This window comes from Bombyx mori, chromosome 3 (genome assembly GCF_030269925.1).
Source record: "Bombyx mori chromosome 3, ASM3026992v2".
Classification (NCBI taxonomy): domain Eukaryota; kingdom Metazoa; phylum Arthropoda; class Insecta; order Lepidoptera; family Bombycidae; genus Bombyx; species Bombyx mori.
In genome coordinates, this window is record NC_085109.1 from 14521926 (window position 1) to 14540290 (window position 18365).

Here is an 18365-nt window from a genome sequence, read left to right on the forward strand (position 1 = left end):
CCACGGTATTTAAGGTCGTATAGTCTATTGGACTTGAAGACATTAAAGAAGACATAGTTTGGGTTACAATATTATCTAAATAAACATGTCAATACAAATGCATCAGCTAAATAAACTTGGTATCTCTGTCCACCCCAAGACAGATGAGAATTGAATCGCTCTAATCTCTCGAAACATGATATAGAAATACTTATTGATATTGTGTTAATGTTGAGCTTTTTGATCGATTATTGTGCTTTTGATATGATGATCTGGTATAAGTAAAAAGGAACGATTCTTTGGGGGATCTAGCAAGAGAAATGGCTAGGCCGGTTATTAATCACAAGGTGTGCGATCCTGGTCTGTAGGAGCTCCATATCCTTATCATCCATCTGTAGTAGTACCGTTAAACATACTTTTTCTGGATATTTCAAGTGAATGGGATAAGGAATAATCATTTTAAGTAAGTGATTAGAGTAAGTAAGTGATTTTAAGTAAGTGAAGTAAGTGGGAAGGGGAAATAACACACGTTCACATGAGCCAAAGCTGTACTATAGGACCCAGACTCCGACATACAGTGCATACTTTCATGCCTCCATATTGCATTATTTCTATTCTTTCCAAAATTTGGACAATTTCTTGGTAGAGAAAAAATGAGGTAGTACAAAATGCCTTTAAAGAGCTTGTTGGCTCCCGTACACTTCTTCAATAAGAGCATTATAAAATTACTACTGCGCTTCCAGAGATCCATCAATACTATTGGTGCATATTTTGATTGAAAAAAATATTTATAAAAATTACTTTGACTTTTTGTAGGAAGAGGTAGACCTAAGAAGAAATGGATGGATTGTGTGAAAGACGATATGGGTAAGAGGGGAGTGAGCGAGGAAATGGTATATGATAGAAGAGTATGGAAGGAGAAAACATGTTGCGCCGACCCCAGGTGACTGGGAGAAGGGCAGGATAATGATGACATTGACTTTTTGTATACTAAACGACAACTTAATAGGCAAGGACCTTAATATCCTGGCGAAATTTCTAACTTACCTAACTGTATTAGTATTATAACGTTAAAACTTCAGTTTGGGTATATAAGTGGGTAAACAAAATATCCTCCAGTCTTATCTAGGCTAAAGACAGATCAACTTTACAATTAAACTATTTACAAGCTAAATGAAGTTTGATCTGTACTTAATAAGTAAACAATTAGCAACAGACGCTTCACTGAGTTTATTCTGCACTTTGTTGTATTCAATGTTACAATGGTCTGTTGGAACTCTGAAGTTTTGAATTGTGTAATTAGTGTAATAGCTTGTGAAACGTAATAACATAATATGAAGATCGTCTTACACGCCACTATTTTTAGTACATACTATTTTTACGCGCGGGGCTCGGGATAAATAAAATTCTACCGAATTACAAGTTAACGCTGTATTCAATACTTCGAACACTAAAAAAACTTCACTACACTTTTAAAATTCTCAATGCACTTCTTCCGCTTCGCTTCAGGAGAACCGTTCGCTGTTTCGCTTCGAGTAGTTCCGATTACTAATTGACTGTGTGCCATCTCTATAACGCTTTTATAGCCGATACCACATCCCTAGAATTATCGAGAATATTCCAGACATCTCTACTATTGTGTTTCCGCTGTCTGACAATAGAATAGGGCGTTGTACTTCTCGAGCGTTCTAGGTGCTACTAGATCCTTCGATATTCGTTCGAATATTCGACAATAGATAGCGTTACTCTTACCGGCGTAACAGTACATATTTTATTGATAAATCGTATCTTGCAGTGTAGAGGGCCGATAAGTGAAGTGGTCGTCTCGTAATTATGTCCAATGTACGAGTATTCGTAATGAGTGATGCAGTAACGCTAGGCCAAATCCCTAGGCTGGTACCAATGCAAAAACTTCGTATTTGTAGCAGCTGTTGATCAACCTCATTCCCGATCCTGCGGACAGAATGAAAAGCAGTCGACGTCGCCCAAAATACGTCATTTCGGATCCTCCCGATCCACTAACGGTGCTTTTAGATACTTCAAGCATCGGTCATCGTTCTCGTCGAACCCGTCGCTTGCGACGAAGAGCTCGACGAGTAAATTAACCCACACACATAGCCCACAGAGTTTCTTGCCGGATCTTCTCAGTGGGTCGCGTTTCCGATCCGGTGGTAGAATCTGCGAAGCACGGCTCTTGCTAGGGTTTGTGTTAGCAACGTCGTCAGGTTTGAGCCCCGTGAGCTTACCTACTAGTTAAGGTTACGCTGAAATAGAATCTCAAGGCTTAGGAACGAAAAGAAAAAAAGATCAACCTACGAATAACATCGTTTAGTTAAATTGAAATTCGCAAAATAAATGTTATTTTGTGATTCTGCATAGTTGAGAGTATGGGAGTTCCATTGTATCAACTACCTAGAACTTGGACTTCATGGTACATGGTCAATTTGGAGTCGATGAACTTCGGCAGTGGCTAAAGATCTGTGAGTTCATCTGATATGTACCGAAAACAAAATAACAATCAGCTTTTAATAGATTTAGTAGACCCCTAATATTCTATTTTTGGTATCATAGAAAATATCTTTCCAATAATTAAATAAACTAACATCACCTGAGATCACATTAATAAATTATACTACAAAAATAAATCTTTAAACGGCAAAGCTAAATCTAAATCACTTAAATTATTTATACAATTTCTTTATTCAAAAGAAATTAGCCAATAAATAATACGCGGAGAAATATTTGATTAAATCAACAAGAATAACATTAAACAATTTAGTAACGTGAAAACGTAACATTTCACAGGCGAATGTAGACATTAATTTTAATTTCTTTTCACCGCTGAACTTGGTAACATCGAATGGTATAAATACTATGGATGTGGCTTTTGATTGTTTTAGCTTGGTCATTTGTGACGCGATACTTGTAAACTATTGGAATCGTTAAAATTTGTAAAAAGTAGTTTAAAGAGCATTTTTAAAACTCCGTTGTAAGGAGAATTTTTTAATAAATTTACGGTGTTGGTAAATTCTAGAAATCAGAAATATGTCATGTCAGAAAAAGGTGATGTGTGTGTGTGTGATGTGAAAATGTGAAATGTGTATCATGCTTGACGATATATTTTCTTTAAGATAAAATTGTTTAAGAAAAAAGAGACCCCTAAAGGAAGTATTTGTATAAAGTTCGACTATGTAAGATTCAATATTAAGAAATAGATGTTCCACATCTAACGGCCCCGCTAGCATTTGTCCCTGTGTTATACGTATATGTAAAAAAATACCAAAAAATAGTAAATTAAAATTTGATCGATTAACATTATGATTGTCCCTCCGTCCAGGACTTTCCGAATACAATTTTTGAAGTTATACTTCTTTAGGCGCGTTATGAAAAAATGATGAGAGTGAAATTTTACGATGCGCGTGACACAAAATTAACAGAATTAATGAAGTTGCCCACAAGTGCTCCAATACAATTGAGGTTAACTATCCGTATGTATTATTTAGTAATATAAATTAAAAAATTATTATTTAATATAATTCATACTAAATATTATTAAATTATTAACGTTAAATATTTATTATTAATTATTTAATATTAAAAAAAAAGAAATAAATTTAATAAAAATAAAGTATAACTTCTTACGCGCGTACATAAGTACACGCACCCTTTTTTTTAACATAGTTTCTCTCATCTCATTTTACAACTATTTCGAATCGTGATTTTTTCATTTAATTAGAAAATACATATATATAAATGTATGTACATTTTTATTAAATTACATAATTTAGAAATCCTGTGTGACGTAAGGTCGCGTATTTACATGCTTCATGTAAATTTTAACGTTTCCTTTTTTTCTTTGTACATAAATTTGTGGCGTCCTCCACACAGTGGCAGACATGCAAAAAAATCGTACGGTGTAATGTGCATAAACAAAACGTAAAAAGCTCGACTCGTACGACGGCCGGTCACGTCACCTCCCGCCCGCCAGTCGGCACCACGCTTTCGCTTGCGACGCATGTGACACTGCTATAATATTATAAACAATCGTTCTACCGCCAGTAAATATATTTTATCATTTTGAACTTATAATTAATTATCCACTTCTTCTTTCTGCTTCCCTGTGCTTGTGCTTCTTACCAAATACAAACTATTAACTGTTGGTGGAGTGTTTAATTTGGGATATATTCTGGAACACGCCGGGACAACCCCGTATCTCCCGCTACACGGACCACCACACTGGTGACCCCGACAACAAGAAGATAAGTAGCATAAAACAGTAAGAAGACGATTTACATTAGTCATGGCCAATCAAGATGGCGGATCGAAGTCAAACAATGGATCATCGAAGACTTTTACACCATCCGACACGACCGACATTTATCGTATCGGAGTGCGACCACCACCATTTTGGGCCGAAGAACCAGCCGTTTGGTTCTCACAGCTAGAAGGCAATTTTGTGCTGTCCGGTATTAAGGATGACGATACAAAATTTTATTATGTCACTTCAACACTAGAACATAGATATGCCGCAGAAGTGAAAGATATCATCGTTTCACCTCCAAAAACCGGGAAATACGAACGATTGAAAAGCGAACTGATCAAGCGTCTATCTACATCACGAGAAAAGGAAGTAAAGCAGCTACTTATGCATGAGGAGCTTGGGGACCGACGACCGTCGCAATTTCTCCGACATTTGCAGCAACTCGCAGGACCAACGGTTCCAGAAGAATTTATAAAAACCATCTGGACCAGCCGCTTGCCCACTACACTTCAACCGATCATTGTATCTCAGAAACGACTGGATTTACTGGCTTTAGCAGACCTAGCCGACAGTGTGCACGAAATAATACCATGTTCGCCTCAAATAGCCACAACATCAGCACTAAAGGCTACAGAACCGTCGCTCGCGTCGATGGCCAAACAGATCGACGAACTTTCAAGGCAAGTGAAGGCACTTACGACTCATAAACACCGCTCCAGATCTAGGACTAGAAGAGACAGTCCAGATAGAAAAACGAAACGGTCACAGTCCAGCTATAAAAAGTTTCCGACATGTTGGTACCACTATAAATTTGGCAATCAAGCGAAATGGTGCACAAAACCTTGTGATTTTCGGCCGGAAAACTACCAAGGCAGTCGGTAATGGCGACGTCCGATAGCCAACATGTACCTGGTCGCCTATTTGTTTCTGATCGGAAAACGAAGATGCAGTTTTTAGTTGATACTGGCAGCGATCTCTGCGTCTTCCCCCGCACCGCTCTACGCGAACGGCGATCACCCACCAGCTACAAACTCTACGCAGCAAACGGAACTGCCATAGCCACCTACGGTTTCGCTCACCTAGAGTTGAACTTGGGCCTCCGTCGTGCCTACCAATGGCGTTTCATCGTGGCAGACGTCACAAAAGCCATCATTGGAGTCGACTTTCTATCATTCTACGGCCTCATCGTCGATTGCCGTAATCATCGCCTAATCGACAGCACTACGACATTGACGACACCAGCAGCTGCAGTTTCATCGTCGAACACTATTTCTTCTGTGAAGACATTGATCGGCGAAACAGCTTACCATCAATTACTGCGTCAATTTCCTGAGATAACGCGCCCTGCTGGGACCGACCGTGTCATCCATCACGGCACAGTCCACCATATACGGACTACGCCGGGACCTCCAATTTCATGTGCTCCACGCCGCTTAGCTCCGGATAAACTGCTTATCGCCAAAGAACAATTCGCAGCTATGCTGAAAAATGGAACTGCTAGACCATCAGAGAGTCCATGGTCATCACCTCTCCACTTAGCACCGAAGAAAAGCAGCGGATGGCGTCCATGCGGTGATTACAGGATGTTGAATGCGAGAACGATTCCTGATCGCTACCCCATACGCAACATTCACGATTTCACCCACAATATTTCTGGATGCCAGGTTTTCTCTACCATAGACCTGGTAAAAGCTTACAATCAGATTCCAGTAAACAGCGAGGATATAGCAAAAACCGCAATAACAACCCCGTTTGGTCTATACGAGTTTCCGTATATGACTTTCGGACTCAGAAACGCAGGCCAAACGTTCCAACGCTTTGTGGACGAGATGACAAGAGGTTTGGACTTCACTTACGCTTTCTTGGACGATTTTTTGATATTTTCCCGGGATGAATCTTCCCACAGGAATCACCTACGCCAAATATTTGAAAGGCTCAAACAATATGGCATGGTAATAAATACATCGAAATGCGTATTTGGAGCGTCAGAAGTTACTTTCCTAGGCTACAAGGTTTCATCTGCCGGAATCAAGCCCTTGGAAACAAAAGTAGATGCAATCAGAGCATTCCCAGTACCAAAAACTGCTAAAGAACTACGCCGCTTTCTGGGAATGCTAAATTTCTACCGGAAGTTCATACCTGACGCAGCTAAAATTCAAGCGCCACTTCACATGTTACTAACCGACAAAATAAAAGGTTCTCACCCTGTAAACATCGCTGGTGACGCATTATACGCATTTGAAGAATGTAAAAACAGCCTATGCCGCGCTACACTACTGGCACACCCTGACGCAGATGCGAAAATGGCAATCGTCACAGATGCTTCAGATACCGCAATTGGTGCTGCTCTTCAGCAATGTAAGAATAATACTTGGGAACCTCTAGCGTTTTTTTCACGGAAACTCAGTCCATCACAAGTAAAATACTCTCCTTACGACAGGGAGCTACTTGCGATCTATGAGGGAATCCAACATTTCAGACACATGCTAGAAGCTCGACATTTTACCGTATACACGGATCACAAGCCCATATGCTACGCATTCGCTACCAGGAAAGATAAGTGCTCACCTCGACAGTTCCGCCACCTCGACTATATTTCGCAGTTTACGACAGATATACGTCACATATCTGGGAAAGAAAATGTCGTGGCAGATACTTTATCGAGAATTGAACAAGTAGCACAACCCATCGACCTGATACAGTTAGCGAAATCACAAGATAGCGATCCAGAGCTAAAACGTTTACTAAAAGAGGGATCAATGTCACTGACCTTTCGTAAGCTAACTATACCTGGGACAAAAACACAGCTCGTTTGCGATGACAGCCAACAACTTCCACGACCATTCGTCACAACACCGTTTCGACGTCAAGTATTCAATAACTTGCATTCACTAAGCCACCCTGGCGCTGCAGCAACTGCAAAGTTAGTAGCCCAGCGCTACGTATGGCCCAGTATGAGAATAGATTGCCGTGAATGGACGAGGTCATGTCATTCCTGTCAACATTCCAAGATTACCCGACATGTAACCGCAACTCCTGGAACATTTCAATTACCACGGGCCAGATTTACCACTATACATATAGATCTAATAGGTCCAATGCCAATATCGAACGGCTATAAGTATTGCCTAACCATCGTTGACCGATTTACAAGATGGCCAGAAGCCATACCGATCATGGACATAAGCGCCGAAACCGTAGCTAAAGCCCTGATATCTGAATGGATAGCACGCTTTGGTTGCCCTACCGCCGTTATCACTGACAGAGGACGGCAATTCGAATCGGTCCTATTTAAGAATTTGGCTGAAATGGTCGGGTTCGAGCACAAACGAACGACGGCTTATCATCCTGCATGCAACGGCATGGTTGAAAGATTTCACAGGCAGTTGAAGGCTGCTATAGTATGTCACTCAACATTAAATTGGACAGAATCACTACCACTTGTCTTACTTGGAATCCGAAACACCTTTAAAGAAGACATTCAAGCGTGTCCGGCTGAGTTGATATACGGAGAAACGCTTCGATTACCAGGGGAATTGTTTCATTCATCCAAAAACAAAACAGAAGATCTTACCGATTTTATGACTAGACTCCGATCGATAGTGAAAGATATACAACCGCAACCCGCATCTAGGCACTGCAAGAAAACAGCATTTGTTTTTAAGGATCTCGCTACAACAACCCATGTTTACCTAAGAGAAGACACCTTGAAGGGGGCCCTCCAACCAGCTTACACCGGACCTCACGAAATACTGGAAAGGAATGATAAGGTATTCAAGCTGTTGATAAAAGGGAAACCAGTTTCTGTAACAATAGAAAGATTAAAACCTGCCTATATGCTCATGGATAACACAGATCTTGGAAGAAACACGTCATTTCTACCTTATTCACGGATGAAAAAGAATCACGACGAAAAGGCTGCTGAAAAGGAGATACCTGAAAAGGAGACACCTGACAATGAAGGACCTGTTAAGAAAACACGTTCCGGAAGAACAGTACGATTACCCATGTATTATCGCCCGTAGGACGGTCTCTGGAGGGGAGTGGTGTGGCGTCCTCCACACAGTGGCAGACATGCAAAAAAATCGTACGGTGTAATGTGCATAAACAAAACGTAAAAAGCTCGACTCGTACGACGGCCGGTCACGTCACCTCCCGCCCGCCAGTCGGCACCACGCTTTCGCTTGCGACGCATGTGACACTGCTATAATATTATAAACAATCGTTCTACCGCCAGTAAATATATTTTATCATTTTGAACTTATAATTAATTATCCACTTCTTCTTTCTGCTTCCCTGTGCTTGTGCTTCTTACCAAATACAAACTATTAACTGTTGGTGGAGTGTTTAATTTGGGATATATTCTGGAACACGCCGGGACAACCCCGTATCTCCCGCTACACGGACCACCACAAATTATTAAATCAAATATAAACTGAATGGCATTATTATTAAATATATTATTAAATATATACACAACTATTTAGTTGGACCGGCGTCTATGGGCAATTGACAACGAACTGAAGGTCAAGAGCTGTCAAGTCTTGGCGTGTCCTGTTTTCTACAATCCATGTACCGAAATGAAGACAAATGTTTTTACTAAGCTTGTAAAGTTCGGAACTCGTTTGATATCGTTTTAAATTTTACTGTTTGCACAACCCGTGCGAGTTAGCTTAACGTGTTTCACTTGAGGGAATTTCGGCGGCACACAAACAACCAAGATAACGGGTTCCGGGGGTGTTTCACGGATTTGCGGCCGTTTTAAATTGTTACACGGTTTGTCTATCGTAAAGCAATTCTTTGACTGATTCTGTATAGTATTAGTACATAAGGAAAGGCCAAACAGAGAAGAAGCATTAAGAGGAGATTTTTATGGCTTAGATGCGTGGATGAGCTCACAATCCGCCTGCCAACCGCCACCCACCTGAGACATGAGTTCTAAATCTCAGTATTTACAATACAACGGCTGCCCCGTTGCTTCCCCTCCAAGCTGAAACGCATTGCTCAGAAAACGCCCTACCACTAATAGATCTGATTTTTCCGCATTAGGATATCGACTATTATGTATATTGCATGTTACCAATAAATCGGTGTATAAACGGTCGATCGCACACGTCCATTAAGCTGTTACGACAGAGCCAAACATATGGGTCTGTCTGTTGACAAATGTACAGTCACCTCATGAATATGCAAGACGTGTTAGGCGAGCGTTTGTCCACACGGCTTCCAGGTAAACTGTAACCATCCAAATATTGTAATTTTTGTAATAATCTATTAGTAGATTTTGTTCTTGTTAAGGTTGATGGATTCTATCATATTATTATATATACATGGCGATCTATTGAGGTTCGCGGGGATCCGCTGGATGCAGGTAGTGCAGGATCGGTCTTTGTGGCGAGGCTTGGGGGAGGCCTATGTCCAGCAGTGGACGTCTGTGAGCTGATAAGAAGAAGAAGGTTGATGGACAAATGAAGTCAAGGTCCGGTTCAAAGTGACTACCGCATAGAATCTATTACATCTGGAGGTACAAGTTGAAATGATTACCCTACCTTTAAAAGGAAATCTCTGTTATTTTGCTTCAGAGATACCCAAAATGACCCAAATTTCAGGATGAATTGTAACTTTGTCTTTAAATAAGAGAAAATCACGGACCTTCTGGGCGAAATTTGACTTCTACAGAAAATTTATGAAATAGAAAAAAAATTTAAAGTTTCAATGCTTTTTATTACATAACAGAAAATAATGCCTAAAGTCCATTAATTAATATTAAGCTTTTAGTTGTATAGTTTTGATCCGGTTCGATCGATCCGAAAGTTGCTATGAAAGCTAGTTCATTACTTAGTCCTCTTGTTTTGGAGTCTCCTCGGCAGGTTCAGGTTGAGTCTCTTCTGGTTTTTCAATGACCTCAGGCGCTTCAGGAACCTCAATGACTTCCGGGTCTGGTTTGGGGACTTCAGGCTCAGGAAGCTCAGGGTTCTCTGGCTCCGGCTCAGGAATGATGGGCTGTTCTGGCTCCGGGTCGGGAATGATGGGCTGCTCTGGTTCAGGCTCAGAAGCAACGGGAAGCTCTGGTTCGGGAACCTCAGGGTCAATTGGAATGGGATCAATAGGATTTACTGGAGGCTCTGGAACGATAGGGTCAACGATTACTGGAGGTTTGATGGGTTCTGGGATTACAGGGTTGACGATGGAAGGGTTCGTGTCTGTAACGTTGACGTTGACGATGAGCTGAACCAGTGGGAGAGGCAGCGGTGAAGGCCGAGCGACTGCCATCGCCAACAGGGTTAACAGAGTCACAGCTGTCTTCATTGTAGATTTTAAGCTGGAAAAAATGTTTTTTTTCATCTATATGAATGGTTTAAGGAAGTAAACAAAAGATTCAGCAATACTGTAAGAATACTGTATGGGATCATCATGGGATTCAGCAATACTGTAAGAATACTGTATGGGATCATCATGGGATTCAGCAATACTGTATGGGATCATGTTTTTCGACTACCGAGTTACATTCCGCTACCCTACCGTTGTGTCCGGTAACTACCCTCGTTCCTCTTCTCGCTTAAAAGGAAACTATATTTCAAACATTCATTCGCCGTCTCTCTTACCTTCTTATATCACATCTCCACTCTCTCATTCAGTCATGCTCCGTATTTGTCATTCATTCTTACATTCTGTTCCTACATAAATATACATTGAAACAAATAAAAAACGATATCCATAATTTATCTTCATCAATAGTGCTTAAGTGTTAGGTACCATCACTGGTGGTAGGACCTCTTGTGAGTCCGCAATGGTAGGTACCATCACCCTGCCTATTTTCTGCCGTGAGGCAGTAATGCGTTTCGGTTTGGTGGTGGTGGGTGGCAGCATTTACGTTGTAGATGTCTATGGGCTCCGGTAACCACCTAACATCAGGTAGGCCGTGAGCTCGTCTACCCATCTAAGCAATAACAAAAAAAGGAAAGAAATACTTAAAACAATAATATATAAAATTAAAGGTCCAAACATAACGCAAATAAAAGTTTCTTACCGTTGTTTCTCTCTCGTGTTTCAGAAACATATAATGTGGAGACAATGTAGACGACTGTATTTATAGTTTATAAAATAGATGGCAAGTTTATTAATAGACAGTGCCATAAACCAATTCCTGTCTTTCATATCTGTGCGTAGTCCTATTGTGCTGTTAATTTTAATCCCTGATCTGTGAGCTGATAAGAAGAAGAAGGTTGATGGACAAATGAAGTCAAGGTCCGTTCGGTTCAAAGTGACTACTGCACAAAGTCTGGAGGTACAAATTGAAATGATTACCCTACCTTTAAAATGGAATCTCTGTTATTTTGCTTCAGAGATACCCAAAATGACCCAAATACAGTTTATGCAATTGATTGCTTGATAACAGATCGTAAATAAATTTGATGGCGAAGTTTCTTTTAGAATTCATTCAACTTTTTTCAATTTTCTGTCCCGTATATCGAAAGGCGATTTTTTCGATTTTTTCTTTAATTAGTTTCATACTTCATGTTTCATTTCTTTAAGAGTTTTAAGTAGTTGGGGCTTACGGTGTACGCTCATATTCACATATTCTTAGATGAAATGATTCATAAGTTCCGGCTGACCTTAATATTAGCTTTATTTACATCACTTGAAAAATACACAGGCTTATTAAAAGTTTTTAGGGGCTCTGCAAAGCGTCCATATGAATAAGAACGCACCACCGGTACTGTCGATGGTGTGAGCTAATGAAACACTGAAATATGTGGACCAGTTACTACTATAAATATATATTACGATTCATAGAAAACACCTTTTTGGGTGTATAGAATTGTCAGCCTCCAGTATTCTAAACCTTATTTATTTTTCCTACCAATACTGGTGCCTTAGAGAGTGATGCCAGCGTTATCGAACGAGTAGGTGAGCTCACGGGGCTCTAACCTGGCCACGATGCTAACACTAGCTCTAGCAAGAGCAGTGCTTCGCAGAATCTACCGGGTCGGGAACGCGACCCATTGAGAAGATGCGACGAGAAACTCAGTGGGCCATGTCTGTGAGTTAATTTACTCCCCAAGCCAGGCAGACAGGTTCGATGAGAATGATGACCGGGCCTGAGGTCCCTAAAAGCACCGTTAGTGGATCGGGAGGATCTGAAATGACCTGTTTAGGGCGACATTGAGGACGTCGACTGTTTATAATTCGGTTCGCAGGATCAGGTATGTAGTTATTCTATCACTACCAAATGAACGAAGTATTAAAAAAAACACAATTCACCAAAAAACATAAATAAACTAACTTGTTATCATTTCTAGTAATTACCCTAAATAAAAATAAAAAATATTTCAATTAAACTGAGTCCATTCAAGATTATTAGTATGGTAAAGTAATCAAACGATAAGTTAGTATCGGCGATAAAACTGCCTGACTTTGTGAATGATTTTATTGTGGAAGATTGTTTTATTTGTAAATTAGACGGAAGTGCTTATCAATCATACTGCTGTAGTTCGTTGTCGGTTATCCAAGCACACATAAAATACATTATACAGGCCAATAATTATTTAGGGTTACATTTTTAAAGCAACGCTTCGTGTATAGCCGCATATAGCCCATTTATAGAAAACTGAAAATTGAAGATTTGTCGTAATTTTAATCGTAGAAATCGTTTTAGTCTAGTAAAGCTTAAATTCATTTAATTATCCGTAATGCCAAAGGGTCTACGGTACGATGCTTAAAAAAATCAAGGAGAATGAAAGGACCGTGCCCTTAAGGTACAGGCTAAAAGCGATTTTTTTATTCATGAGAAAAACTTCGTTATTTACGTGGTCATCATAATAGTAGGTAACTCTTGGCGGAGCAGTCGTGGTCATGTGGAATCCTCGTTTATGATAGCTTTGACAGCTGTTCTCCATAATGACGTTATACATATTATTTTCATTTCGATAGAGGCACCCGTCACGTGCGGACGTGCTCATCGACCACTCGATCGCCCGGTCTTTGTTCGCCCGGCTTTTGTTAGCCCGGCCATTGTTCGCGCGGCCTGTGTTCGTGGTACATCTGCCGACTAAGTGCTCTTCCTGGAAGTTTTTATTTGTTTTGTTTCCTTTTGTTGTTTCTGTGTTCGTGGTACATCTGCCGACAAACTGTTTTCCTGGAAGTGTTTAATTGTTCTGTTTCTTTTTGTTATTTCCGTTTTGTTGTGTTTTTTCTTTGTCCTGTAGTAATCGTGCCGCATCGCTACCTGTGTTCAATAGAACCGCTCAGGTCCGAGAAGTTGGGGCCTCGCCGCAAGGCGAGTGTTGTCAAGACCCGGGGCCGCCCCACCTGGGCACTCAGCGATCATGGACGCTGTATTCGCGGAATTCCTCCGACTTCGCCACCCACAGCTCGCCTCAGAGTTTCTGGCCTTCAAGGCCGATCACACCGCGAGCCCTCTCGTGGACTCCGCCGAGCTCGCTGCTCCTGCGTCGCCTGTACCTGCGTGCAAAACTTCTGCATCGAGCACCGCAGCCTCCGTCGTGCCTGCCGTTCCCGCGTCGCCTATACTGGCTAGTAAAACTGCTGCGTCGTCCGCCGTGGCCACCGTTCCAGCAGCACGATCATCCGCAGCCTCCGTCGTGCCCTCCAAAACACCTGCTCGTAGGTCACCTGCGCCCGCCTCCTCGTCCTCCGACTCTGACTCGGAGATGGAGGTCGACCTCGCTCCCGCCTCATCGACGGATGGATTCACCCTGGTACAAAAGGGTAAGAAGCGTGCCGCGGAGTCTCGAGCTCCCGCGGCCGCTAAAATTAGCAAAGCCGCGAACGCGTCGCGCCCCCGCCCTCAGACTCCCGTTGCGCCTCCAGCCCGTGCCACTCCGTCACCGCGTCCGGTGGCACAAAATAAAACCCAGACCCCTCCCCCGGTAATCCTCCAAGAGAAGGCAGCTTGGGATCGAGTTTCCCTGGCCCTTAAGGCCAAAAATATCAACTTCACGAATGCCCGTAACCTCGCGAACGGCATTCAAATTAAGGTTCGAACACCCGACGACCATAGGGCCCTCTCTTCTTACCTCCGTAAGGAGCGTATAAGTTTCCACACGTATACGCTCCAGGAGGAGCGCGAACTCCGTGCCGTCATACGTGGCATCCCTAAAGAGTTGGATGCCGAGCTAGTCAAGGCCGACCTTCTCGAACAAGGCCTACCGGTTAACTCCGTACACCGCATGCACACAGGTCGCGGAAGGGAGCCATATAACATGGTCCTCGTCGCCCTCCAGCCTACCCCCGAGGGTAAGCAAATATTCAACATCCGAACGGTCTGTAGCCTTTCCGGAATCGCCGTCGAAACCCCACACAAGAAAGGCACACCTAGCCAGTGCCATAACTGCCAATTATACGGGCATTCTTCCCGTAACTGTCACGAGCGCCCCCGATGCGTCAAGTGTTTAGGAGATCACGCCACGGCCCTCTGCACTCGCGATCAAAAAACCGCGACGGAACCGCCTAGCTGCGTCCTGTGTCGTACACAGGGTCACCCCGCAAATTACCGCGGATGCCCCCGAGCCCCGAAAATAAATCGCCGCGTCGCCCGCCAAAACCGCCTCCGAGCTTCCGGCCCAGACATCAAAGCCTCGGCACCCTCTGTGTCGCAGGCTAAGCCAGCGTTCGTTCCGGCGCCGGTGCCCAGTGTCTCGGCTTGGGCGAAACCGCTGCCGTACACGAACACGGTTACAACTCCCTCCTCCGCGATTCGTCCCGCCCCCGCAACTCGTCCCTCTCCCGCGGCTTGCCCTCCGACCGCGTCCGACAATCTCGCTTTAGCGATCGACTTTTTTCAGTCGATCAACTTTGAGCGCGTTAACGCTTTGGGCGACGCCATTCGCGCTGCCTCCACTGCACAACACTTTATCGCCGTTGTGCAAGAATACGCCGACGTATACGCGTCATTAAATACGTACGTCCTCCCCTCACTCCGCCGGTAATCAATGGCGTATATAAGTAGAATAAAGCTCCTATCCGTAACGATAGGATTTTTTAACGCTTACGGTCTCGCAAATCAACGTGATCAGGTTTCTGACTTTTTGCGTGACCATCAAATTGATGTCTTTTTAGTGCAGGAGACCCTACTTAAGCCCGCGCGCCGTGACCCTAAAATCGCGAACTATAACATGGTCAGGAACGACAGGCTCTCTGCTCGTGGTGGTGGTACCGTCATTTACTATAGAAGAGCCATGCATTGCGTCCCGCTCGATCCTCCCGCGCTCGCTAATATCGAAGCATCAGTGTGCCGAATCTCACTGACGGGACACGCGCCGATCGTTATCGCGTCCGTTTATCTTCCACCGGATAAGATCGTTCTAAGCAGTGATATCGAGGCGCTGCTTGGCATGGGGAGCTCTGTCATTCTGGCGGGCGACCTAAATTGTAAACACATCAGGTGGAACTCACACACCACAACCCCGAATGGCAGGCGGCTTGACGCGTTAGTCGATGATCTCGCCTTCGATATCGTCGCTCCGCTAACACCGACTCACTACCCGCTAAATATCGCGCATCGCCCGGATATACTCGACATAGCGTTATTAAAAAACGTAACTCTGAGCTTACACTCGATCGAAGTAGTTTCAGAGTTAGATTCAGACCACCGTCCCGTCGTTATGAAGCTCGGTCGCGCTCCCGACTCCGTTCCCGTCACGAGGACTGTGGTGGATTGGCACACGCTGGGCATCAGCCTGGCTGAATCTGATCCACCATCCCTCCCGTTTAACCCGGACTCTACCCCGTCTCCTCAGGATACCGCTGAAGCCATAGACATCTTAACGTCACACATCACCTCAACATTAGATAGATCATGGAAACAAGTTGCAGCGGAGGACTTCCTTCACCGCTTCAAATTGTCCGATGATATTAGGGAACTCCTTAGAGCTAAGAACGCCTCGATACGCGCCTACGACAGGTATCCTACCGCGGAAAATCGTATTCGAATGCGTGCCCTACAACGCGACGTAAAGTCTCGCATCGCCGAAGTCCGAGATGCCAGATGGTCTGATTTCTTAGAAGGACTCGCGCCCTCCCAAAGGTCTTACTACCGCTTAGCTCGTACTCTCAAATCGGATACGGTAGTAACTATGCCCCCCCTCGTAGGCCCCTCAGGCCGACTCGCGGCGTTTGATGATGACGAAATAGCAGAGTTGCTGGCCGATACATTGCAAACCCAGTGCACACCCAGCACTCAATCCGTGGACCCTGTTCATGTAGAATTAGTAGACAGTGAGGTAGAACGCAGAGTCTCCTTGCCACCCTCGGATGCGTTACCACCCGTCACCCCGATGGAAGTTAAAGACTTGATCAAAGACCTACGTCCTCGCAAGGCTCCCGGTTCCGACGGTATATCCAACCGCGTTATTAAACTTCTACCCGTCCAACTCATCGTGATGTTGGCATCTATTTTCAATGCCGCTATGGCGAACTGTATCTTTCCCGCGGTGTGGAAAGAAGCGGACGTTATCGGCATACATAAACCCGGTAAACCAAAAAATCATCCGACGAGCTACCGTCCGATTAGCCTCCTCATGTCTCTAGGCAAACTGTATGAGCGTCTGCTCTACAAACGCCTCAGAGACTTCGTCTCATCCAAGGGTATTCTCATCGATGAACAATTCGGATTCCGTACAAATCACTCATGCGTTCAACAGGTGCACCGCCTCACGGAGCACATTCTTGTGGGGCTTAATCGACCAAAACCGTTATACACGGGAGCTCTCTTCTTCGACGTCGCAAAAGCGTTCGACAAAGTCTGGCACAATGGTTTGATTTTCAAACTATTCAACATGGGCGTGCCGGATAGTCTCGTGCTCATCATACGGGACTTCTTGTCGAACCGCTCTTTTCGATATCGAGTCGAGGGAACCCGCTCCTCCCCGCGACCTCTGACAGCTGGAGTCCCGCAAGGCTCTGTCCTCTCACCCCTCCTATTTAGCTTATTCGTTAACGATATTCCCCGGTCGCCGCCGACCCATTTAGCTTTATTCGCCGACGACACGACTGTTTACTATTCCAGTAGAAACAAGTCCCTAATCGCGAAGAAGCTTCAGAGCGCAGCCCTAGCCCTAGGACAGTGGTTCCGAAAATGGCGCATAGACATCAACCCAGCGAAAAGTACTGCGGTGCTATTTCAGAGGGGAAGCTCCACACGGATTTCCTCCCGTATTAGGAGGAGGAATCTCACACCCCCGATTACTCTCTTTAGTCAATCCATACCCTGGGTCAGGAAGGTCAAGTACCTGGGCGTTACCCTGGATGCATCGATGACATTCCGCCCGCATATAAAATCAGTCCGTGACCGTGCCGCGTTTATTCTCGGTAGACTCTACCCCATGATCTGTAAGCGGAGTAAAATTTCCCTTCGGAACAAGGTGACACTTTACAAAACTTGCATAAGGCCCGTCATGACTTACGCGAGTGTGGTGTTCGCTCACGCGGCCCGCACACACATAGACACCCTTCAATCTATACAATCCCGCTTTTGCAGGTTAGCCGTCGGAGCTCCGTGGTTCGTGAGGAACGTTGACCTACACGACGACCTGGGCCTCGAATCTATACAGAAATACATGAAGTCAGCGTCGGAACGGTACTTCGATAAGACTATGCGTCATGATAATCGCCTTATCGTAGCCGCCGCTGACTACTCCCCGAATCCTGATCATGCAGGAGCCAGTCACCGTCGACGCCCTAGACACGTCCTTACGGATCCATCAGATCCAATAACCTTTGCACTAGACGCCTTCAGCTCTAGGAGCAGGCTTAGGGACCTCGGTAACCGTACTCGTCGAACTCGACAAAGAGTTCGCCGTGCAACCTAACCCATGAATCAGCCCGCTGAGTTTCTCGCCGGATCTTCTCAGCGGGTCGCGATTCCGATCCGGTAGTAGAATCATTCGCGAAGCAGCTACTCTTGAGTTGTTAGGTCTTCTTCGGAGGCGCTCGGGCAGCTGTTAGCAAATCCCACCCCTCCCGGCTGAGCCTTTGCTCGCCCACCTGTCCTGGTGAAACTGGAAAGGCCTCCGGGCCACCAGTAATCCTACAATCATAAAAAAAAAAAAACATATTATTTTAATTAATAAGTCATACAGTGAATCAAGTAAAGATAAAATCT

The 18365-nt window shown here is 44.0% G+C and overlaps 2 protein-coding genes across 2 annotated transcripts in view; one reads left to right on the forward strand and one right to left on the reverse strand.

Moving 5' to 3' along the window:
• LOC101738846 (uncharacterized) overlaps positions 1-18365 on the forward strand; it is a 474148-nt gene that overhangs the window by 90723 nt on the left and 365060 nt on the right. The gene's annotated exons all lie outside the window — the stretch shown is intronic.
• On the reverse strand, positions 9944-11448 carry LOC134201836 (protein TsetseEP-like). Its single transcript, XM_062677066.1, has 2 exons — positions 11271-11448; positions 9944-10562 (listed from the first exon to the last, which is right to left on the reverse strand). The coding sequence occupies exon 2, from the start codon at positions 10547-10549 to the stop codon at positions 10079-10081; it is 471 nt and encodes a 156-aa protein (XP_062533050.1). The 5' UTR covers positions 10550-10562; positions 11271-11448; the 3' UTR covers positions 9944-10078.